Source organism: Oncorhynchus clarkii, chromosome 32, assembly GCF_045791955.1.
Source record: "Oncorhynchus clarkii lewisi isolate Uvic-CL-2024 chromosome 32, UVic_Ocla_1.0, whole genome shotgun sequence".
Lineage (NCBI taxonomy): Eukaryota > Metazoa > Chordata > Actinopteri > Salmoniformes > Salmonidae > Oncorhynchus > Oncorhynchus clarkii.
In genome coordinates, this window is record NC_092178.1 from 33886021 (window position 1) to 33911396 (window position 25376).

The 25376-nt window shown below is 44.7% G+C and overlaps 1 protein-coding gene across 18 annotated transcripts in view; it reads left to right on the forward strand.

Moving 5' to 3' along the window:
* The window catches only part of LOC139391751 (microtubule-actin cross-linking factor 1, isoforms 1/2/3/4/5-like), a 228335-nt gene that overhangs the window by 45002 nt on the left and 157957 nt on the right, over positions 1-25376 (forward strand). For 14 of the 18 annotated variants that reach the window (XM_071139260.1, XM_071139274.1, XM_071139265.1 and 11 more), the window contains exon 1: positions 20751-20927. The exons of 2 other annotated variants lie outside the window; for them this stretch is intronic. In XM_071139260.1, the coding sequence (XP_070995361.1) occupies positions 20810-20927 (118 nt within the window). In that variant the 5' untranslated portion in view covers positions 20751-20809. Of the gene's footprint in view, positions 1-20750; positions 20928-25376 lie in introns of those variants that run through there. 2 more of the 18 variants (XM_071139272.1, XM_071139281.1) reach the window with 1 other exon arrangement.

Genomic DNA, 25376 nt, shown 5'->3' on the forward strand with positions numbered 1-25376 from the left:
CCTCTTTGTGTACCTAGTTTTGGGTTGAAGTTGACATCACAGTACTAAAGAGTGTTTTCTGGGGGCCAGTTGAGTGGTTGGTTCAGTCAATGGCTTAATTAGCATAAGATGCTCATTTCCCACATGGTTAGGCTACTCTGTGACTCTCCTTTGTCCTCTCTGAGTAACACTTGTTCCATGTGGATGCTACAGTAGAAGCGGTGTCTGGTGACACAGCAAGAAGCAGGAATGCTTTGCCCCAGCTGTCATTGTAGCTAGCATATATATATCCTTCCCTAGCCCAACCCAGCCCAATGCCAACTGTCCCCCTAAGTGTGTTAAGTTGAAGTTGCCCACAAACTGAGTGACACTTGCTTGTTTCCGTGTGTCTGGTGACACGGCAAGAGACAGAGATGCTTTGTCTCAGCTGCAGCTGTCATAGTAGCTAGCACAGCCTAGCCTAGCCCCTGACATGCAACTGTCCCTGAAGGGAGTAGGTTGAAGTGCTCAAACAAACACTGATCTAAGATAATTTATGCATTTTCCATTCATGGTTAAGGTTAGGATTTAGAATTAGGATAACTTGATCCTTCCTAGCTCTGTGTCTGTTCTGCCCAAAAGGTAACGTCGACTCCAAGCTTCACAAGTATTTTTGTCGTCACACTTTGCTAGCCTTAAGTGGACTTTTGAGTTGTCAGTTTCGAGGCTTAATTCAAATGAAAGCGGAGTCCCTTCCCCCATTTTTTTTCCCCCTACATTGCAGCCGCTGTGCACCTGCTCGTTGTTTTCACTTCATTTTCTTAATTGCTGGACCCAGACCAGTTCTGTTTAGATGTAGGATCTTAATTCTCTTTTTGTTGCTGAGAATTGTCATGCACCGCAGGAAATGCAGACTTGAGGTGTATTTGAGTTTTAAAAAGGCTTCTAAAGTTTAATTTACACTTTGAAATTTCAGACTTGTTTTGCTCTAAAGAAAAATGTATCAACCCTGACAAAAATGTCCATTTCATTATAATCCACATAATTCACATTTCCTGTTGCTGTAGGATTATTTTCCTGCTGTAGCAAACTGGCTCAAATTAAGATCCTACATCTGTAGCTCTTAAAGGTTGATGTTAGGACAGGTGTAGAAAGACTAAATCTGAATTTATTCTGTACAGAAATACTCAACATAAGTACGCAGTTAGCTATGCCACATGGCTGTCCTGCGTTGTTGCTTTAAAAAGATGAACCTGTTAGCTCAATGTAAAGTTAATCCCCAACACGAGGCTCCCAAGTCCACGGTTTGTGGAGTATCAGCTGTCATAGGGAACAAATGGCTGAGTGAATAGTTGTGTGAGAGATGTTGAATGTATTCAGGCGTCTGCTCCAGTGTTTGGTCATGATTTGTTTAAGGGGAGTAGCTGCGCTTGCTTATCTGCTGTTCGCTCTCTCGCTCTCTCGTGTCCTGCTCGCTTTGTCCACATGACAGCAAACTGCCCTTGCAGACCTGGGCTGGCTGTGTGCTTGTAGGTACATATGCAGTGTATAGGCCTAAGTGTTTCTGAAAGTGTACCACAGGTTGTGTTCATCGGTGTTCACTGTTTGTGACTTCAATCATTTGATAAGATATTGTACGCTTTTGTCTGTTTTCAAGCTTTTGTTTTTAAAACATTTACAGTACATAGGATGCCGTTGTCGGGTTCTCTTGTCATTGAGTGCAATTACATGTACACAATAGGATTATTGTGAATAGCCAGATTAATATAATAGTTTGATTTGAACGTTTTCATGTATTGCCAGAAGAACCATTTCCCTAATTATCCTGTTTTACAAGTGCAGACAATCGGCAATGAAAATAAAACCTTTTACCACGGCGACAGTGTTATTTTTTGTGAAGCATATTTGATTCTGAAAACTTTACAAAGTTTGTATGAAAGCTATTTTTCAGATGCATACTTTCAGTTTTTCCCGCTCGCGCTGCTTGTGCTAGCACATCTGAGGATCAGAGTTTGTAACTCGGAGTTGAGGCGTTTACCATGTCCTAATAATTTGAAAGATTGCTGAGGAAAATCCAGTATTTTTAATCCCTTTAACACCAAACGATTAGTGTGCATGTAAACGTACTGATTGTCTATCTGTTCAACACGACACATCTCATACAGCTGCTGAGAGCTCCCAGCTTTGAATCACTTGTGTGTGTCTTCATCTTTCCCTTGTCAGCTTTTTCTTTCTGGAGATGGGGAAGTCCTTTTTATTTTTATAAATGTTCATTTAAAATGGTGCGGGCACTATTTCACCCAGTGTAATTCAGTCCCGGATCATGGGGCATTTGCGCCGGGTGCTCCGCATACGACACCACCCCTGGTGTGTTTGACAAATGGAGGAGACGGAGTGGTGCTTTCTGTACCCCGTTTGGAATCGGACACAGGAGGGCATTGTCTCGACCCAGCAGTTGGCTTATACAAGGACCAGGACTAAAATAAGCAGCAAGGTCAAAAGTGCCTTGTTTGGTCTCTAATCCAATCACAAGGTTGTTTTTGTATCTGTTCTAACATAAAATGTGTTTTTATTTAGTTCTATTGGTCTCTGTGATGGTCATGGGTTCTTACAAACTTGTTTTGCCATATGAGGATAGTATTGAGGCTTTTGTGCTCTCATAACCGTGTGTGTGTGTGTGTGTGTGTGTGTGGAGTGAAGATAATTGTGTGGTTTGGGTGGTGTTCCCAGTGGATCCACGTGTGAGATGGGGTGGGACAGCTGGGAGGTGATTGTGTGCGTGTGGATTGCATACAGTCTTGTGGGTGTGGATTGCACACAGTCTTGTGTGTGTTTGTCTGTGTGGCCACTTGGTCTTGACTTGTTGTCCTGTAATCCACTAACCCTGATTTTAGCTCCATCAATCCCCCTCAATCCACCGCACAGACAGACGCTATTACACAAGCCAACTTACACAAGCCCGAACACACACATTCACAAATACAGGCACGTTCCTCACAGCGTCACTTACTCGAACGCTTCACTCCACCCAAAGCCAGTCCGTGTTATCCTCGAATAGACTGTGTATTTCTGACAAGACGCAAGCAATTCCCTTCTGAAATTAGCTCTGAAATCTGCTGACAGTCTGGGCGAGTTCCATGGCCATTTCAAGCTCACATAGTTGTCGTCAGACCCAACAATAAAACCTAAAGACCTCTCTAAAACCACCCCCATCGCTAAACCTTATTAAACTGACTCCTTAAACTCAATAATGACTTCCCCATCACCTGTTAACACCTCAATCCCTGGTACAGATTACACTCTTCCTAGCACTATTGCTTCAAGCCTGTGTTGGGCGACCAAGTTGTTTTCCTCAGCTGCAAAGCGACATTTTGATGTTCCATACATCTCTGGGAGGTGTTTGTGTGTGAAGTGAATATGGAATTGAGTTTCAATAGCAAGGCTTTAACCTTAAGTCAGGCGAGGACACTCAGCCATCGATTCTGTTTACTTTCCTCAGTCACTGATTCAGGATCAGCTTCCCCCTAAACCCAGCCTCAACAATAACCACTATGAGCTAAACAAATGAACAACCAACCCTGATCTTGGACCAGTTGTGTGGCTACTTTGTGTCCTACATCTGTGAGCAGTATCCAATGCAGCTGCTCTGATGTCAGTCAGGACCTGACCTGATCTATATATGTCTAGATCAGGACAACCCCTTCTGATCTCTCACCGTCCCTTCTCCCTTCAGTCAAGCTACGCAACGACACATCAAATCACGGATCCCACTTTTGACACCATTCTCAAAAGACTCTACCTGTACGCACACACACTGGCTGTTACACGTACACCGAGCCTTTCGTACCCGTGATGTCCTTTACTGGGGCTGAATCAAGTTAGAAGAGAGATGGACGGGCAGAAACGACAGATGGTAGTGGTGAGGGCATCAGGCCTGACAGGCGGTTCCTGTTAGTTCCGCCTCTACGCAGACGCAGAATCCGAGAAGGCGGAAGTGCCGTCGGGGTTGCGTGTGCCTGTCTGTGCACTGCGAGCCCACGGGCGTTGGTCTGAGCGTGTGCCCTCCTGCGTTCTCTCAGTACAGCAGTAATGACCCACTGTTGTGACATGATGTTGCTACAGGCCAATTTTTTTTTTTTTTTAGGTCCGTCTTTGAAGAGCCAGAAGGCAACGAGAGGGTAACCCCAGCAGCTACCCCCCCCTGCAAAAACTCACGTGTGTGTGTGTGTGTGTGTGTGTGTGGTCGTATTGTTTTGACGTTTTGAGTCGCTCTGTTCTTTTCATTTGTATTTTTACACGTAGAGTGTGCACTGTGAAGGTGTTGATCATCTGTTCGCTTTGTCAACAACTGGTAACAGGTTGACGTTTTATGTCGTGAGTCTTGTCCTAGAGGCTAAACTGAGTGATTTTCCCCTAAAATAGGCCAGCTGCAAAGTGAAAATGGGCTTTATTGTCAATTTATCAGGGGGGAAACAAGTTGGTCTTAATTTAGGGTTAGCGTTAGGCATTAGCAGCGCGGTTAGGTTTTAAATGGGATTTTATGACTTTGGCTGTTCCAGCTAGTGACTCCAGAACAAGATTCATGATGAGAAACACTAACCTGCCAATTGGTAGCTTAGCCGGATAGATTCCCAATGTGTAACACTGGAAGATCTTTCTTCTCTGTTTAACTCCCACTCTGAAACGATCTCACTGCTGCTTTGGTGTATGACACGGCTAGAACTCGACTTATTCCATTCAGTACTTTCTGTGCTCAACGATTTTTCACTTCTCTCGGTTTCTAACTCTGGTCCTCCCTCTGCTCTGTAACCACACAGAACCCGTGTTAATGATGGGCCGTGTGCGAGTGCAGTGGTAAGATCTGTTGTGCGCTCTACCAGACAGTGTGGCAACGACCTTAAGGGTGTGGGCGAGAGAGAAGAGAGACGCGAGTTGAGCAGGGGACATGAAGAAAGAGACAGGGAAAAGGAGGGGAGCAGTGGGAGGAGAAGATTTAGTAGAAGAGAAACACAGGGAAGAAATAAATGGTTTGTGGAGGGCGAGCACGGAATGGGTCACAGGAAGAGCTTTTGGAGGAAAGGGAGGAGTCTATGGAGAAGCGGTTGAAGGATGAATGGAGAGCGGGAAGAGGAAGTGAACAAGGACAGTCTCGCCTTAACACCTTGATCCTGTTCCCCCAGTCTCTCCTCATGGCCTCGCCTCGGCGACACGACGCAATGTCGTGTAATCCCTCCCAGCTGGCTCCGACTCACTGTCATCGTCACACGCTCCTCCTTACCCACACTCTGTCGCTCTCCTTTTTCCTGTTTTCACTCTATCGTTCAACCTTCCCCCAGTGTCAACATCCTCCTGAGCCCGTCTTCCTCTTCTTACAGTAGTTTCACGTTTGTTCATTGTTGTTCCTGTCAATGCGCTCTACTGTAATTCAATATGGCCTGTTCAGTATGGACATGATTTGTTTTGAGTTAATTTTTGGTTTTGTTCATTGTCTATGTTCTCCTGTAGTTCAGTATACGTCTTGTCGATGTGATTCATTTTCAAATGAGTTTTAAATCTATAGTTTACACGATCTTGTTTGATTTTTAGCGTTGTCCAGGGTAGGTCGATGTAACTTGATGTCTTTTCTATTCTGGTTCGGTTTTGTTTCCTCCTTTTTTCTGTTTATCTGAATCAAACGCCCAGTTAGACTACTGAATGTAGTTCCGTTTAATGCGATTTGGTGCAGTTGAATGCAGTCTGGTTCAATGCCATCCCGAATCCTATTCACTTTGTTTTATCGACCTGAAGGACAACACATAATTCTGTCCATGCAGACGCAGCTACAGTTAAGAAACACACACACACCAAGGCTGTGACGATACCAGTGTCACAATATATATTTTTTCCCATGCCAAAAAATTCAAAACGCGAAGCAGTCAAAACTCTTTGGTCCTTTTAAAAAAATCTGCAGAATGTGAAATATTAGGTGCTCTAGCTTGTAAAATAAATGCGACTCTGGGTGACAACATAATGTTTGTGTCCAACATTGTTTTCCTAAATATATTACAACTGCTTTGTGTTTTGATCCCTTGCCACTATACTAATGAGTATCGTGATACTGGTATTGTCCCGGCCCTAATACACACCTACATGCACACACACATTCTATCCAACACGCCGAGTCGATGAGAGTTGATCTCAACATTCCCGATGTGAATTAAAGGGGGGGGGGGGTTTACTACATGATTCCATATGTGTTATTTCATAGTTATTCTACAATGTAGAAAATAGTAAAATTAATGAAAAACCCTGGGTTGAGTAGGTGTCCAAAACTTTGACTGGTACTGTGTATCTGTTGGTCGTTGTGTGTTTGTGTATCTAGTGCGTGTGTTTTTGCGTGCAGGCTTGTATGTTTGCTTTGAGTGAGGCGGCAGAATCAAAGCCCACTTATTATCAGGCCATAGGATGGAGGGGCCTCCTGATTGTTTCTTTCCTCTTCCCCCTGGCCCCAAACCTCTCTCTCTCTCTCTGTTATGCTCCCTTTTTTTCCTTTCTCACACCCTCCCTCCTCCTCCTCCAGTCACACTCTCTGTCCCTCGCTCCCAGTATTTGATCTGGGCCTCAAAGGTGCTTTGTTGACCTGACATAAGGCATTGTGGCCAATGAGGACGCTGTGTACTGAGCCAGCGATCAATAGGAAACAGCGACACTAATACAGAGTGGCACGAAAACTCTCAGGCACCATTAACACTCTTTCCCTGTTTTTCCAGAACATCTGTAATTTACTCTTAGGTCAGCATCTCTCTCTGTCTTCCCTGGTTTTGTCTTTTTTTTTCACTCTCTCTCTCTCTCTCTCTCTCTCTCTCTCTCGTGTCCTCAACTGTTTAGTTATCTTTGTCCACCATCTCTCCATGTTTCTCAATCTGCTCCACACCTTGCCCTCTCCTCCCTCTCTCCTGTCCTACGTTGTTAGCTCTCTCCATACCAGCGGTGTTCTTCAAAGGAAACCCAGCCCTACCGGGTCCAGTACCTTTCTAGCCGGTTCAGAACTAAACCCCTCGATGTGCGTCAACAAAGCTCGTTAAAACGGGATTACCTCTCCTTAACGAACCCGACTGAGCGCGGTAATTAACACGGCGATTGATCATTTTCCACATTACCGTGCCGGACAGAAACCCGTTCTTCATTCTTGATCTGCCTCTCCACTCCTCTTTCTCTTTCCTTCTCTCTTCCAAGACCACCCCGGCACATCCGTTTGTCTTCTGTTCCGTCACTTAGCCAATGGGAAGTTCAGTCACTTAGGGGAAACTGGTTGGCTGGTGTTTTGGTGTGTGAAGCCGGTGAAAAGGACCGTGGCGGAAAGGCAACGCAGGGTCATTGGAGGTTGTGGGAGAACTCACGGATGCTTGCACATATAGCCTACTGCACATGGGAATTGACACATGGAAACACAGCACGCCCATGGTTATTGGTGGTAGGTACTCTCTCACGTGTGCAAATACAAGCGTTCATTAGTGTGCCCACATGCATAAAATATTGTAAGACTTCCACACTCTACTTGACACATGGACATTCTTCCCCTGTCCCCCAGTTGGATGGTCACTCATGGTGGTCCTTTCCCATCGCTCTGCATTTGGCGTGACTGAGTGACTGCGACTACACTGAGCACACACAATACAATGCCCTCTGACTCTCTCACACACCATAACACAGGTCTGGGATGAGCACTGGCTAGTTCCCTAATAATGTGAACTAACTAGCAAATACTCTGAATTCCATTATCTGGGCCGGTATGGTCTTACTTTGAGAGAGACATACACACACACACACACACTTTGGTGGTAAACAACGCAAGTGACCTTTGCTCTTATGAAACAAAAGTACAACTCAGTCCTAGTGTGGGAGTCACTGAATCCTGGCAATTGTCCATTTTGCCCACTCTATACCTCCTAACAACAGGACTAGGACCAGTTTTGCCGCTAAACTCAATGGGCAAAATGAAGAGCTGATCCTAAATCAACCGATATAGTGAACATTACCACGAACGCCATTGTGCCATGGACACCCATCTCTCAGCAGGCATTGTAGTAGACGCCTCTGAGGCCCAGCTAGGCCATAATAATTACAACTTTTTATGAGGTCGGGTCAAGTGTCTGACTAGAAAGGGCAGTGGTGTAATTGAAGAGTTACCATGGTGATAGGCTCATTTTAACCCAGCTGTTCCCTATCAAGTGTCACCCTGTATTTTTGTGTACTCTTCACATTCCTCTTTTTTTTCTTTTATTCCCTTCTCGGCCTGGTCTTTTCCCAACCTCATCCTCTGACCTAAGTGTTTTCTCGCTCCCGCTTTTTTCTTCTCACGACCCTCAATTCTGTTTATTTCTCCCTCTTTCACTCTCACACACCCCTTATACCCTCTTAATCACCTCCTACCCTATGTAGTGTTCTCTGTCGTCGGCTCGCGCTCTCTGTCGTCGGCTCGCGCTCTCTGTCGTCGGCTCGCGCTCTCTGTCGTCGTCGGCTCGCGCTCTCTGTCGTCGTCGGCTCGCGCTCTCTGTCGTCGTCGGCTCGCGCTCTCTGTCGTCGTCGGCTCGCGCTCTCTGTCGTCGTCGGCTCGCGCTCTCTGTCGTCGTCGGCTCGCGCTCTCTGTCGTCGTCGGCTCGCGCTCTCTGTCGTCGTCGGCTCGCGCTCTCTGTCGTCGTCGGCTCGCGCTCTCTGTCGTCGTCGGCTCGCGCTCTCTGTCGTCGTCGGCTCGCGCTCTCTGTCGTCGTCGGCTCGCGCTCTCTGTCGTCGTCGGCTCGCGCTCTCTGTCGTCGGCTCGCGCGCTCTCTGTCGCGGCTCGCGCGCGCGCTCTCTGTCGCGGCTCGCGCGCGCTCTTTCTCGCCTCGCTCGCTCTTTCTCGCTCTCTCGCTCGCACTCTTTCTCGCACGCGCTCTCTCTCTCTTGCACTCTCAGCTTGCCCTCTCTGTCGTCTGTCTGTCTCGTGCTCGCTCTCTCTATTCCCCTCTCTGCTCATTAACCTGTGATTTAAGTAAGGGTTCTAAAGCCAAAGGGGTTTGGATAAGGGGCTGACGGCTCCCTCTGTTCTCACGAGGTTATAAATCTCTCTCTCTTTCGGTCTCCTCCCCCCATTCCCACCATCCATAGAGGCCTTCTCTGTGCCATCTCATGATGATAAACCATCCCCTCCCTTTCCCTCCTTTCTGTGGTCAGTGACGGTGCTACTGCAGGAGGCAGCAGTGAGTTGGAGGTTCTGCTGCTGTGTGAGAACTGCTGAGAAAATGTACTGGGTCAGAGTCTGAGCCTGAGCTATACCATCGCCTGGGTGCCTCAGCTTCTCCTCTGACGCAGTCACCGGTGTCAGTGCCACACACTGTTTTAAACTGCACCATAGGAATGAATGGAGGAGTGTTAAAGAGTCCGGTCAACCGAGGGCAGCTTGGTTATATCCCAGGGTTGTTCAGTCGTCACAAAACGGGGTGAACGGTACTGTCTGTAACTTGTCAAGTCAACACTTGTTTTCCTTTTACATTGCAAAATGTTTTAAACTGTGTTGCTGTGCCCTAATGAACACATTTAGCAGACTCTCTGTGCATTCATCTTAACATAGCTGGGTGAGACAACCACATCACAATCGTAGTGAGTACATTTTTCCTCAATGAAGGAAGTTTCCAGAAAAGTCGGTGCTAGTGGACGACCCAGGTAACACGACCCAGCAGGGTTTCCGCTAGGAAAATGTGACGCCAGACAACGTCACCGGGAATATATTAATTTACCGGCCATTTGAGAAATTTACCGGACACATAGTGTGTGTATATATACAAAAGTGAGCGCTTAAGAATTTGTATTCTTTTTATTTAACCAGGCAAGTCAGTTATGAACAAATTCTTATTTACAATGACGGCCTACACCGGCCATGATTGGGAGTCCCTTAGGGCGTCATCCGGGTTTGTCCGGTGTAGGCCATCACTGTCAAGAATTTGTTCTTAACTGACTTGCCTGGTTAAATAAAGATACAATTAAATACAAAAATACTGAAGACCTCCATGACATTCAACGTGGCACTGTCAATGGATGCCACCTTTCCAACAAGTTAGTTTGTCTAAGCTGCCCTGGTCAACTGCAAGTGCTGTTATTGGGAAGTGGTAATGTCAAGGAGCACGGCTCAGCTGCGAAGTGGTAGGCCACACAAAGGGAACGGTGGGAACCCAAACTGAAAGGAACAGTTAAGTTGAGAGCCAGTTTTCTGAAGAAAGCTGCTTAATGGTTGAGTAACCAGACAGTAACCAGACAGTAACCATCCAACCTGACAGCTTGAGAGGATCTGCAGAGAAGAATGGGATTAACTCCCCAAATACAGGTGTGCCAAGCTTGTAGCGTCATACCCAAGAAGACTCTAGGCTATAATCGCTGCAAAAGGTGCTTCAACAAAGTTCTGAGGAAAGGGTCTGAATACTTACAGATGAAGTCGAAGTTTACATACATACACCTTAGCCAAATACATTTAAACTCAGTTTTTCACAATTCCTGACATTTTAATTCTAGTTAAAAAAAAATCCCTGTAGAGAGAGTGATTTATTTCAGCTTTTAGTTCTTTCATCACATTCCCAGTGGGTCAGAAGTTTACATACACCCAAGTAGTATTTGGTAGCATTGCCTTTAAATTGTTGAACTTGGGTCAAACGTTTCAGGTAGCCTTCCACAAGCTTCCCACAATAAGTTGGATGAATTTTGGCCCATTCCTCCTGACAGAGCTGGTGTAACTGAGTCAGGTTTGTCGGCCTCCTCGCTCACACATGCTTTTTCAGTTCTGCCCACAAATGTTCTATAGGATTGAGGTCATGGCTTTGTGATGGCCACTCTAATACCTTGACTTTGTTGTCCTTAAGCCATTTTGCCACAACTTTGGAAGTATGCTTGGGGTCATTGTCCATTTGGAAGACCCATTTGCGACCAAGCTTTAACTTCCTGACTGTCGAGATGTTGCTTCAATATTCATTTTCCTACCTCATGATGCCATCTATTTTGTGAAGTGCACCATCCCTCCTGCAGCAAAGCACCCCCAGAACATGATGCTGCCACCCCTGTGCTTCACGGTTGGGATGGTGTTCTTTGGCTTGCAAGCCTCCCCCTTTCCCTCCAAACATAACGATGGTCATTATGGCCAAACAGTTCTATTTTTGTTTCATCAGACCAGAGGACTTTTCTCCAAAAAGTACAATCTTTGTCCTCGTGTGCAGTTGCAAACCTTAGTGTGGCTTTTTCATGCCGGTTTTGGAGCAGTGGCTTCTTCCTTGCTGTGACCTTTCAGGTTATGTCGATATAACACTCGTTTTACTGTAGATATAGATACTTTTGTACCTGTTTCCTCCAGCATCTTCACAAGGTCCTTTGCTGTTGTTCTGGGATTGATTTGCACTTTTCGCACCAAAGTACGTTCATCTCCAGGAGACGGAATGTGTCTCCTTCCTGAGCGGTATGACAGCTGCGTGGTTCCATGGTGTTTATACTTGCGTACCATTGACCTTGTTGAGGTCTTCAATTTTTTTGGTCTTGACTGATTTCGTTTTGATTTAACCATGATGTCAAGCAAAGAGGCACTGAGTTTGAAGGTAGGCCTTGAAATATATCCACAATTACACCTCTAATTGACTCAAATGATGTCAATTAGCCTATCAGAAGCTTCTAAAGCCATGACATAATTTTCTGGAATTTTCCAAGCTGTTTAAAGGCACAGTCAACTTAATGTATGTAAACTTCTGACCCACTGGAAGTGGAATAAGTGAAATAATCTGTCTGTAAACAATTGTTGGAAAAATTGCTTGTCATGCACAAAGTAGATGTCCTCACCGACTTGCCAAAACTATAGTTTGTTAATAATAAGAAATTTGTGGAGTGGTTAAAAAACAAGTTTTATTTACTCCAACCTAAGTGAATTTAAACGTCTGACTTCAACTGTACATTCAAAGCAATAGTTGTGTGACGGGTCGTATGTCATTTGTAGCATTGTTTTCTGATGAGAAAGATATTCACTTTCTGATTAGGATTGTGTATTTCTCTTCCCGAAAGTTAATATGAAAACCAATAGGACAGGAGAGAAATGGCACGAGGAATTATTTTATAGGCGTGGCAAAAGGCCTAGCTGATAATTGAGTTATGGCTATCGGTGGAGAAACATCTAAAATATATATGGGTGTAGATGATGTGTCTTGAGGATAGACCGGTCTCTCTCCAGAATGTATGGCTCAGCTCTCCAGAATCCACTCAGTCTCCCGACAATTCTTGCGTATTCATTGTTTCATATTAATTGTTTGCCCTTTTTGTTTTGTTTATGTTGATCAATTCTCCATTACGTATAGTACCATACGTACGTATAGTATGTCACCAGTAGTCAATGTAAAGTTAATCCCCGTCATTTGGTTACATTCATTTATGTTAATGCATTGTATTACTAATTAGGCCTACAGTCATTTACCGTTCTCATTCTTGGAGGTCACAACCTGCTATACTTGTGAGAGATACGTTTTGGTTTCTTTCATCATTTGCGAGTTGTCTCTGTGTGAAAGAGCAAAATATAATCTGACGATCCCACATATCCAGTGGAAACGTTATAAAATACCATTTCCCCTTGCGCAAAAACAGCTGTCTGTCCCGAGCTCACTGGCGCTGGGACCTCTGACGTCCCAGAATAGGCTAGCTGATACAATGATCCGACTTGGCTGGAGACGGCTTTGGGCGGGGTCAAGTTGATTGATTTGATACAATGTTGCACTTCAGTAGCAGCAGCTAATGTCAAGACTGATAGAAAGTGAGGCAGACGGGCTGAGTAGAGAGATGAATGTGGTTGAAAGAACTGGAATTTATCAGTAGGCTATATTTTGAACCGTTTTTTAATTTTATTTGTCTGCTTTATGTGTTTTTACTGTAGTTGACAAGGGAAGTTGTAGGCCAGCGACTGCATTGACAATCTGAGTTCCATTTCCTTTTAGGCTGTATAGCCATCAATGATCTGTGCATCAATGTGTTCATATGACAAGAGACTGGTTCTCTGGTTTTTATATATATATATATATATATACAAAAATCTAAATGTAAACTTTATTATTAACCACCTGAGAATGAGTTTGAGAAACAAAAGTGCTATTGAAGTGAAACTGTTCCACAAAAAATGCCCATGAAAATCTAATCTGGCATGCAGACCGGTACTGGTAGGATCAATGATATGCTTCCCCAAACTTAAACTCGCACGCTGACTATGAATTGCCCCCCACCTCTCTCTGATCGACTTTTCAATCAAGGTAACACGTGTCTCATAATATGTAGTAAAAGATTCCGGTTTCAAACCATTAAGTCTGTTTTCATAATGCGCACTGCCTCCAGCTCACGTTGTAAAGTGGTGGGTGATGCGCTGATTTCTTCCGGTCAACTATTTTATTTACAGAAAACCCTGCGACCCAGGTGAAGTTGGCCTGGCTTGTCTTTGTTTATACACTGTGGTTTAATGGCAGAGTCTCTCCACTGGCGCCAGCCCAGGTAACTTTTGACCTGTATGGACAGGCAGTGTCAGGCATGTCGCTGCACTGGTCAGATCTTTCCTATTTTGACACGGTCCTGCTCGTCAGATATGCCCCTGTTATGACACTTCACACGCTCTGTTATGACTTGGCTACCTCTTGAGGTCTCCATCTGGTTGACGGGCAGCAGGGCAGTGGACTTGGTCCTGTTCACCAGGCACCAAACAGACCAGAAAAGACAAACCGGGAGAGGGACTTCCTGGGCTTGTCCAATGAGAAGTACCCATTTTCAGTTGCAATGGTTTTTTTTAAACGTTGGTGCCTTAATGAACATGACCTGGGTATTCCTGCTGGTTTGACGTCCAGGTGAGGCCTATTTGATGAGTTTGTTCCCCTGGCTGAGCTAAGCACCACTGGAGAGCTGCCTGCCTGGAGAGCACTGTGGAACTAGAAAGGTGTTTCCTGTAAACAAGACCGCTTTCTCTACCTTTCTGCCCTTGCCAACAAATGTGTTTATCACTCACCTCTTCTGTCTCTCTCTCTCTGTCTCAGTTCTTGCCTGAGGAGTATTGATGTGTGTGACTGGAATGTAGCCTCTCAGACTGTAGTGCCTCGTACAGTAAATGTCAGATGGCTAATCTCATTCTGTATCCTAGTGACTCAATGGGTGTTCCTCACGCCAGTCTCACCACTGGTTTATCATCACGCACTTCAAAGCAATGTTCATGTCCTCATGCCCTTTCCTCCTTTATCTTCACCCCCATTTCCTCTCCTCTTGTCGTTCCTCATTTTCACTCGCATGGTGGCTCTGTCTGTCAACAGGTCAAGAAATCAATTTATTCAGGGGCTGAATTTCTGTGAACTTCCTGAGTTTGTACAAGTATACTCTCGTTTTACACGCTCAATGAGTAGAAGAGCGTTCTCCGAGGTGAAATTCATTTTGACATGAACTGGAATCGGCATAGAAGCCTTTGTCATACTCTCTGTAGCCTCCACCACCTAACCAGGTTGAAGTTGCCGTTAGTCACAATCACAGGTCTAGGGTCATATTACCCTCCCCAAATCCTAACCTTAACCAGTAAGGGCCTCAAACCTCAACTGACCATAGGTCAGTATTCCTAGGGTACCACTCTCAGGCCAATCCTGACTCCTGTGTGAGTTGTAATTACACTCTATCGGCAGCCCATATCTCCCGCTGTAATCTCTCTAATGGCACCGTAGGGCCTCCTCTGTCTCACTGGAGGGAGAGAGAGAGCCTTTTAGTACCTCTGTCAAAACACGCTCCCTCATCCCACTCTGCTCATCACTTGCAGGGTTGGTTTGTAAATGCCTCCCTGTTGCTTTGATGGATGCCATGGATGTTGCATGCACTATTCTCATTTCCGTAGTGTGTTCGGCAAACTCTCTTTTGATATTAAAAAGAATAAAAAATTCCAAGACCACTCAAGTAATGATGCAAACGACCATGTTATTGTCATGGAAGGTTTGTTGCCGACAAGGCAGGGAATTTTCTGAACTGTAGGCTACAGTATCTATCTGTGCCTTCATTAGCTCTGTGTGTGATTTTTAACAATGCTCTAATGATGCAGACTTCCCACTCTGTCTGTGATTACTTCTGCCTGGTTGACCCAGGGATTTTAACCTCTCCCAGTCTGAAAACAAGTGTACTGTATAAGCTGGAGGGAGAGTGTGTTCGGCTCCTGCCTCCATCACTATGTCTATCTGTGTGTCTGCTGTTAGTGTTTTATTCGTAGACCTGTATGTTTACTCAGTAAAGCCATGGATTGGCTTCATGTTAGCTCTTTATCCCTTTTTATAATTGACCCTGTTGCTGTTTGTGTTGTGCGGCTCATATTGGTTACAGTTTACTAGAAGCGGGAGAACTGAGAGTCCTTTTTTGCTCGTCTAACTGCTCTGTGTTTGTCACTGTGGGTCTAGGCCTGTATACATGGATGGAACCATGTTGCCCCCTAACTGTAGAATGTGTTATTACAGGGGCCTCGTGTCCTGGATGAACCTGGAGAGAAATTGAGGCTGTTTGCTTTGTGCAAATTGGCCCTAGTTCCCTCCAGTGTCTAAAGCATCCTGCGTTCTACTATGCCGCAGGCTGAACATTTACAATACACTGTCCTACTGTACTACCATGTAACTATACTCAGATACATTGTTGCAATTTTGAAGAGCAGTGGTATTCAACCGAACTCTGTTAACCCCTGTTGTATCAAACTCTCTGCCCCCCCTTCCTCAGATCCTGTTCTCCCACTTTTTTACATTTAAAAAAAATACATTTTTCTAAACTTGCAAGCTGGCGTATTGAGTAGAACAGTGTGGAGTTGGGAAATACCCTGGCTGGCGCAGTTTCCTCTTCAGGAAGTGTTTGTGTGCTCATGGCAGCAATGAAGGTGTCGAGTGGTCACCGGGCCACTGCGGCACTGCAGGGGCGCCCAGTGATGAGGGGTCAGGGCCACACAGCTGCTGACTGGACCGGACACTACTACAATATCATGTATTCTAAGAAGTAGGAAAGGGGATACTTAGTCAGTTGCTCAACTGAATGCATTCAATCTAAATGTGTCTTGTGTATTTAACCCAACCCTCTGAATCAGAGGTGCGTGGGGCTTCCTTAATCCACATCCACACCCAGAGAGCAGTTGTTGTTGGGGGTTAAAACGGCAGATTTTTCCACCTTGCCGGCTCTGGGGTTTGAACCAGCGACCTTCCGGTTGCTTAGGTTTGCCCGTGTGTGTCTATTCTATTGCTATTAGCCTACTGTATTTGAAGACTTGTATTTCAGGGGCTAGCTTGATCCGCATCTATGGCACAAGGGAAAAAGCAGAGGACGAAACTAGGAGAAGATAGAGGATGGGTGTGGTGAGCAGAGAATGAACCGAAGGAATGGAAGAGCGAAAAGACGGACAGACAGAGGGACAGAGAAAGAGCGACTTGGTTTTGCTTTTTGCTTCTGACAAGACATGCCAAAGCCAGTTGAGTCATGGCCCTGTTGTTGCTGTCTGTCTTCCTCCCCTCTCATTCACCTCTTCCTCATGCTGCTGTCATTCTCATGTTTCCCGTGGGCTATTTTAAGATGACAAGGAAGTATGGGGGAAAAAATGGAGTATGGGGAAGTCTCTCCAAACCTCATGGTTTTAATAGATCATATGTATTGTAATTGATTTTTGCTGCAGCGTTTAATGTAATGTTGTGTGTGTGAGTGTGTGCATACAGTGTTCATGCGAGCACAGTCTGTCCCCACTCCCCATGTGCGTCTGTGTGGGCGAGGGGCATGTTTCAGTTAATGGTGTTCATTTGTTATTATTTAACCTTTACTTAACTAGGCACGGTGTGTGTGGTCTTGTATGTCACAGGGTGATCTAGTTGGCGGACTCCCTATCCTATAGGATGCTGCGGATTCAAGCAACTGAAGGGTAGATGGGCGGGTGTAAAATAATGGAAAGGAAGACCATAGCCATGTTCTAATACCCATACTGTATACTACATACTTAATGAGTATATACTACATACTATATACTATTAGTTCATTTTAGCATACTGTAAAGGAACAGTATCCTTTCAGTTGAGCGTACAAGCTCTTCATCTGTCTACCGGAAGTTGATGCTGTTGCTATGCAACCTCTTGCTAGCTAGTTAGCGTAACAAATGACTAGTTTGACATTTTATGACTTTGGGTGTGTTCTTAAATTCAATCTGGAGTGCCAGAGTGAGCTCGTAAATTCAGAGCATTGTCAGATTGTCTGTTTGTAAATTCAGAGCGTTTCGCTCTCAGATCGTCCAAGCTCGGCCCAGGAGTAGGGTTGATTTGAGCGTTCTGGCCTTACAATTTCATTCAAGCACCCAAGCTAACATTGGCTAGCTTGCTAGCTACTTCCAGACACAAATGAGACCACTCTGACCATTTCACCTGCCCTAGCAGAGCTGGTTAAGCAGTTTTCATGTTATCCAGAGCGTTGGTGATTGTAACTGATTGTAATTTAATTACGCTCCCCCCCCCCAAATTTACGGAAGCACCCGAATGTCCATTGAGAATACACAAGGACTATACAATTTAGTTAAGCTATGACGGGAAAATGTCAAGTCAATAAACGTTGGGTAGTTAGTTAGCCTACAGTTAATATACTGGCAAGTTTGATGTAGACGTAGCCAACTAACGTTAGGTAGCTAGCTAACAACATACCGGTACATACTGCTGTAATGATATGCTATGGGGTTCGTAAAGGACAGCGTTGCTAACAAATTGTCAGCCAATTATAAGGTGTAAGGTAACTTATTTGAAAAGTCATTACTTTATTACATTGCTCAACATTTTCTTAACATTTGTCGGAATTAGATAAAGCAATGCGTTTGTATCCACTCTCCTTGTACTTCGGCTGCATATTTTCAGCCATTTTCTTCAAATCTGGAAACGATGTGAAGCCACATACATTTCCTGAAGAATTGCATTATGGGCCCTAAAGTACGAAAAAGGTCCTCTGCGTGTATACTTCATATTTTGGCGAATTTAGTGCGACATCTGGGAACTTTTGGCATGCTAACTATATCCATACTATGACCAATAAGCACACTATATACTCAATTCACCTCACAAATAGTACAGTTAGTGCAGTTAGTATGAGTAGTGGAACACGGCTATTGATTGAAGAAGTCAAATATGGACTGATATTGTTGGAAATGGAAGTGTGAACAGCAGGGACCGTCATGACACTGGACAGTGGTCACAATGAACTGTGTGTGTGGGGGGAATTATGTTTTCTGTATGAAATGGGTCATTCACAACCCAACACAAACAGCCATTAGCGCACAGAGCCGTGCAATGACACCCTCGTGTCTCTTTCTCTCTGAACCCTCTCCAGCTCCTCGATCTCCTTCTCTCTATCAACATCATCTATCTCTTCCCCATCTTTCTGTTTCCTCCTTTCCTTCCGCCCCGTTTCTCTTTCCATCTCTCCATCTGTGTCTCTCTCTCTCTCTCTCTCTCTCTCTCTCTCTCTCTCTCTCTCTCTCTCTCTCTCTCTCTCTCTCTCTCTCTCTCTCTCTCTCTCTCTCTCTCTCTCTCTCTCTCTCTCTCTCTCTCTCTCTCTCTCTCTCTCTCTCTCTCTCTCTCTCTCTCTCTCTCTCTCTCTCTCTCTCTCTCTCTCTCTCTCTCTCTCTCTCTCTCGCTCGCTCGCTCGCTCGCTCGCTCAGTAGTCTGACATCTCAACGCCTTCCTTGTCCAATGAGTCACTCAGTTCATTGGTTACGTGTGTGTGTGTTATGTACACACACACAGCATTGAACATTTCCTTTTCTGGTGGAGGGGCTTTGAAACAGACCCTGTTTGAGGCCCTGACTTCATGGCAGACAGTGTTTGGCACACAATGATCCGCTCATTCACTGTCGTGTGTGTGTACGTTTTGGCATGCGCTTCTGACCTCTTGCATATTATAATTTCTGTTCATGTGTTGATTATTCTGTTTGATATTTCAGTAAGGTCAGGGACACACTTAGTTCTCGCAGACTCATCAACTTGGCTGTTGAACTATTCACTTAGATAGTCTGGCAGTGTAAACAGTTGATAGTGGATACGGTCTTGCACTTCCAGCAATCAAGCCCAGAGAGGTTAGCTGAGGTAATTGCATCACACACATCAGTCTTCCTCAGTCTTGCTGGGGTTATTAGTGATGAAGTTCAGATCAGTGAATGTCTGATTGCGGTGTAGGTCTACCGTTTAGTCAACTATTGTAAGATGTGGTATGAAGCATATTTTTGACCGTGTTCTGTGTGGCTATTCAACTAGTGTGACAGATCTTGTGTTTGACTGTTGTGCCACTGTTTGCACCAACACGCACCGGCCTCTTCTATCACAGCGGTGGCTCCACACTCCTGACCTCAGATTTGTGGCTGTTACTCAAACATTGACACGTTACCCTTATTAGGTCTTTCTCTGTTCGTCTCTCTCTGTATTACAGTTTTCATCTCAGGGTTTTGGTTTTGACGCGTAGTGGCGGTTAGCATTTAGATATGGTGTTTCTCGGATTCTGATGTGATTGGCTCTAGGCAGAGAGGACGGTGGGTAATTAAACACGGGAAGTTCCCAGGGCAGACTGGCATGTGACAGTCATAGTGGAAACCACAAGCTGAACAACTGGGTATCAAGATGTCTCTCCAAAATACTGGTGACTGTGATGTTCTGCCCACTTTTACTCTATATAGGTCTTATCACACTGTGTTACACAATTCATCTTCATCTGATTCTAAATGGGATTTTATGACCTTTTTTCTGTTTTTATATTTTGCTCGGTCTTATTTTGGACAGCAATTCAGTTAGAGGTTGTTGCCTCTAACATTAGTGTTGGCATGCAGGAGAACATTTACAAATGCAATACATGCACTTACATAGTGTACATCACACACACACACACACACACGGTTCTCTGTGAAGCGTGAGTAACTCGAGGACCTGCTGCCATTCTATCTATTCTACCCCCTGTCCCCCTGCCATGCTGACTCACTGAGACAGTATGTCTCGCATATCGTGACTTCATGAACACACACACACACACACACACACAGTACAGCATAGTTACCCTTGTAGTTAGCAACCCTCATGTTGTGATTTCTCACACTCTTTTAGACTGCAATTTCACACACACACTCTCTCACACACACATATGTGGTCAACCCACCCACAACCTCTGAGATAGCCATTAATACATTTCGGTACGAGTGACATTGGTTCACCATAGCAACAGAGATAAACACTCCGAGACGGCAACACGCTCTCACGCAAATGCCACCCTGACACGCGACCTGAATCACCCTCACTCACGCTGACACACGCAGACAGGAAAGACAATCTCCCATGTGGTTTCCTCCCTAGCGAGCGATTGAACCCCAACATCGCTTTTATTCTGTCTACTAACTTTTTTGTTATACTGTGTGGTCGGAGCAACGGCTTAAAGCCGGGCGCTTGTTTCAGGGGAAAGGAATTCAGTGTACGAGTGTGAGAGGGGGGCTCGCGAAAAAGAGCGGGTTGAGGAAAAGAGGGCGGGAGCTCCAATGGAGAGAAGAACTTGGCAAAGATTATTAGTCTCTCAGCATTGATGCTACGTGTTCAGGAGGAAAAAGGTTATCCAACAGCCGACTATTATCCACAGCAAAAAAAGAGAACAGGAAGGAGAGAAACGAGACGATGCTTCTAACAGGCTGAGGCAGAAACTTCAAAACTCTTCCCGGTAGCTTGTTGCTGCCCGTCTTAGGACAGACCTGAGATTGGTATTGGACACTGGAAGTGGTCACTCTCTCGTTGAACTCTTTGAAGAACAAACTGACTCTGGGTCAGTTAGCACATAAGTGGCTTTAGCAATGGACCTGCTCATGGACCCGGTGGTCGTCACGCCCATCCTGGTGGTGGCTGCTCACTTCTTCACTGCGGCCGGGGTGTGGTTCTACCGCCGACGGCGTACCCCTCGTTTTACACCAGGTGTGTATACTCCTTAATGTAGATGACAGTATGTCGCTTCTTTCTGTTAGATTTCAGTTTGGGAAACGTGTTACTTTTCAGAGAGCAAATGTTTTATCTGCTAACTAGTCTTAATTTAGTTGTGTATTCTCTTTTAAACTAAGACAGAGTTTGTCTGATTGGATCTCTACCGGTGTGAGTCATTCTGGCACAGTTCTCCTTATTTGGCCTTTTTCACAGCGTGGCTGCTACCTGTCATGTGCCATTGATTCAAATCAATTTCATGGGAGTGGACGTTCTCGTTTGTCGCGGACTGTATGAGGTGGCCAGTTAAGTCTCTTAATGGCTGTTTTTAAGTCGGCTTTTTGTAATATCGTGTCACCTAACGCAGTGAACAGAAAGTCACTTTGGTGACAAGCAACTCAGTCCCGTCATGTGGCTGATTTTATGCTGAGGATAAACACCATGACAAATATGTTGTTGTACCGTTGCAGTCCTGTAAGAGGCATACATCCTTTTAATGTAAAGCCTAATACAAGATATGGAATACATCACATTTGGTCTGTGTCCAACTATCTATAATCCCAATGATAAGTGACTTTGATAGTGGCTAATGCTAGAATAGGCCACTTAATAAACCAGTTAGGCCCATTTGGGCAGTCTTGATACAACATTTTGAACAGAAATGCAATGGTTCATTGGATCAGTCTAAAACTTTGCACATACACTGCTGCCCCCTAGTGGCCAAAATCGAGTGGCCATCTAGTGGCCAAAATTGCAGCTGGGCTGGAATTATACATGATAGCCTTTGTCTTGCATTTCAAAGATGATGGTACAAAAAAATACAAAATAACGTTTTTTATTATTTTTTTATTTGTATCATCTTTTACCAGTTTTATTGTTTATATTCTTCTACATTCCTTTCACATTTCCACAAACTTCAAATGGTTTCCTTTCATATGGTTCCACTAATATGCATATCCTTGCTTCAGGGCCTGAGTTACAGGCAGTTATATTTGGGTATGTCATTTTTAGGCGAAAATGGGAAAAAAAGGGTCCGATCCTGATGAGGTTAATCATTAGCCATAAAGGACCACCGTGGCCGCTGGCAAGGACGTTCTGCTAATTGTTTGGAGGATTTAATTGATATCCTTCAGTCACAGGAGTATAATATCTAGCGTGACAGGACTGTCTGGGATGATAGGAGGAACAGAGAGGTATTGCCCACCTCTGTGTTCTACAGGGAAGCCTTGGAAAGAGTGACCTTTTCCTACTGCCACTTCCTATTTATACAGGGACCTACTATCACCATCTATCTGAAGGGACTGGATAGGAAAGCTGTGCTGTGTGCCATTTCTTGGGGCTATGTGTGGGTGGTACTGTGTGTGCGTGTGATGCAGGCTTGCGTGTTTAGGCTCGCTAAAGTGCGGTACCGACTGATACAGAGCTGTGTGTTTGTGACGCTGGCGCACTGGCTTTATTTTTAGCCGCAGCAGCAAGCAAGACGTGGCACAGCAGAGTGATGGGCAGGGTGGGGAGCTGTGTGTTTGTGCTCTTGCATGAGTGTGTATGTACAGGGGCTATTCCATGTAAAAGGGCCCATGAGCACCAATATGTGAAGCTCATACAGTAGGAGCATATCAAATTGGGTGTCAAATGAAAGCGAAGGTTTTAATTTTTTTTTGTGAAAATTAAGGCGTGTTTAAACCATTTTCCATCTTAAATATTAGATATCTGGATAAACAGATGGAAAAAGGGGTCTTGCAAAACCAGAATAAGTCTTAAGGTATCAGAAATGCATTAAAACACAATAATGTTGACGTATAGAACCCTGCCAACTAATATCACATATTTCATTTTGGAAAGATGTTTTACCTTCTGTAAGTTTAAAAAAACCATTGCCTTGTAATTCTGTTACCAAAACCCCCACATACCTTGAAGATATTTTCTAATGTCTCTCCCTCATGAGGAGGGAGGATGATGATAGTTTCCAGAAGTAATAAGTAATGGCAGACCTACCAATTAGTTAGTGATTTTACTGATCTCCATTTTGTTTATTAATGAATTATTAAAGGGATACGTCGGGATGATCTATTTCCCCAGAGTCGGATGAACTTGTGGATACCACTTTTATGTCTAAAGGAAGTTCATCTGACTCTGGGGAAGTAGATGAAGGGCTTCATTGCCAAACTCCTGAAGTATTCTTTGGTCTTGGCCATATTGGAGTTTGGAGTGTGACTGTTTGAGGTTGTGGACAGGTGTCTTTTATACTGATGACAAGTTCAAACAGGTGCCATTAATACAGGTAACGAGTGGAGGACCTCTTAAAGAAGAAGTTACAGGTCTGTGAGAGCCAGAAATCTTGCTTGTTTGTAGGTGACCAAATACTTATTTTCCACCATAATTTGCAAATAAATTCATTAAAAATCCTACAATGTGATTTTCTGGATTTTTTTTTCTCATTTTGTCTGTCATAGTTGAAGTGTACCTATGATGAACATTACAGGCCTCTCATCTTTTTGTGGCTGACTAAATACTTTTTTGCCCCACTGTATAACCTCCTAACTGTGAAAAGGGACATTGACAAGGACATAGTTTTAGTTCAACAGCAGACATAACCGTCCTTATGAACCCAAACAACCTACAACACAACCTCATAACCCCAAACAACCTACAACACAACCTCATAACCCCAAACAACCTACAACACAACCTTATAACCCCAAACAACCTGCGTCCCTATAGTGCAGCGTATCCCGCACGTAGATACACAGCATCTCCTCCTAATAAGGTTAACACTGCCCAATATCCTCATAAGTCCTCATAAGTCACAAGGAGCCCAAATTCAATATGTGCTAATCTGATGACTGCTCGTCCAGAGGGCTGCCGGGGGGCCCTGGTAACTGGGGGGGGGGGGGGATTACGTAGCAGCCAGGAGCGGAATATCAGCACTTTCTTTCAAAACCTGTTACCCGATACAGGAGTGGTTTGGATATTTGTGAATATTGCAGCTGGATATTTTGTGGAATATCGCTTCAAATGTTGGTCTGGTTGATTTAGATTTGCTATAGGAGTTAATTTCCTATTTTTATTTGGTTTATACGTTCATAACAAAGAGGATGTAGGGGGATTGATGGGAGAGGGAGGGAGATGTGCCACTGCTGACGGAGAAGGAGAGTGATGAACTCTGACATTTTAACGACAGAGAAAGTGAAATGGAAAAAATCAGATTTGACAACAGGAGAAGAAGACTTGGTGGAGCAGGGACTTCCTCTGTTTAATTGAATGAGACTGAGGAGAGAAGCGGACAGAAGAGGAGAGATTAGACGCGATGACAAGAGAGGGAGGGAGCGAGGGATAAGCATACTGCGTGGTATTAAGAGCGTAAGCTCTGCCTGGTATTTATAGTTTGGAGGGCCGGGGGAGAAACGGAGCGGCTGAACAGCGCTCTGGCTCTAAAAACCGAGGAGAGAGTCCTCTTGAAAACAAGGATGGAGTGAGCAGAGGGAAAGGCAAAGGACAAAAAAGACAGAGGAAGATGAGGATTGGATATGTGGAGAGAGTGAAGAGGTCACTATAGGGGGAGAGAAACACGGTTACCTGAGTGACGCATCATCGCCAGGAGGAGAGGAGTGTGTGTGTGTGTGTGTGGACTCTTCCGGCGGAGCGTGTTGTCGTTGTGTGTCACGAGTGTGTGTGTGTGTGTGTGTGCGTCACTGCTTTTGTTGGGGCCGTCTAGGCGTTGTTGTTGTGCCAGCTCTTTTGTATAAACTATAGGTTTTTACCTGGTCTTTAGTATTTCCATAAGAAACTACAGACTGTGATGTCACCCTTGACTGTCAGACTCCCAGTGATAATGTCAATGTTCCGGTCACATGTTCATATGCCGTCGCGCTGTTGTTCTACGAAGCGAGGTTGTTGCAGCTGTTTTTGCTGACTCTCCGTTTCAGTTCTACTATTGATTTTGTTCCAGCTTTTTAAAAATTGAAACATGACAATTATTGTAGGGGCTAGCGTTGTGAAAGGTTTTGAGACGCTCTATGCAACATTGACAGATTTGAAGGGGTGTAGGAATAGGCTAGCTGACAATGCTGTTGCATCAGGGGAATGCTTAGTCATAGGAAAGGGGGCTACATTTTGACATTTGAGTCATTTAGCAGACACTGATCCAGAGCGACTTATAGTTAGTGCATTCATCTTCGATAGCTAGGTGGGACAACCACATAACACAGACATAGAAAGTACATTTTTCCTCAGAGTAGCTATCAGTAGGGTTACAGTGAAGGATGAGTCAACGCTTAGGATTTAGATTGCCGAGACTAAAGTGTGTGTTTGTCCCGTTCTGTGATTGTTCGTGGGTGTGTACGGTGTCAGGGGACGGTGGCTCTCAGCTCAAGACGCATCTTGTTCACTTGTAGCTAGCTGGTGTTGTGCCCAATCTGCATTGAACCCGCCTGGAGAGGAGTCAAG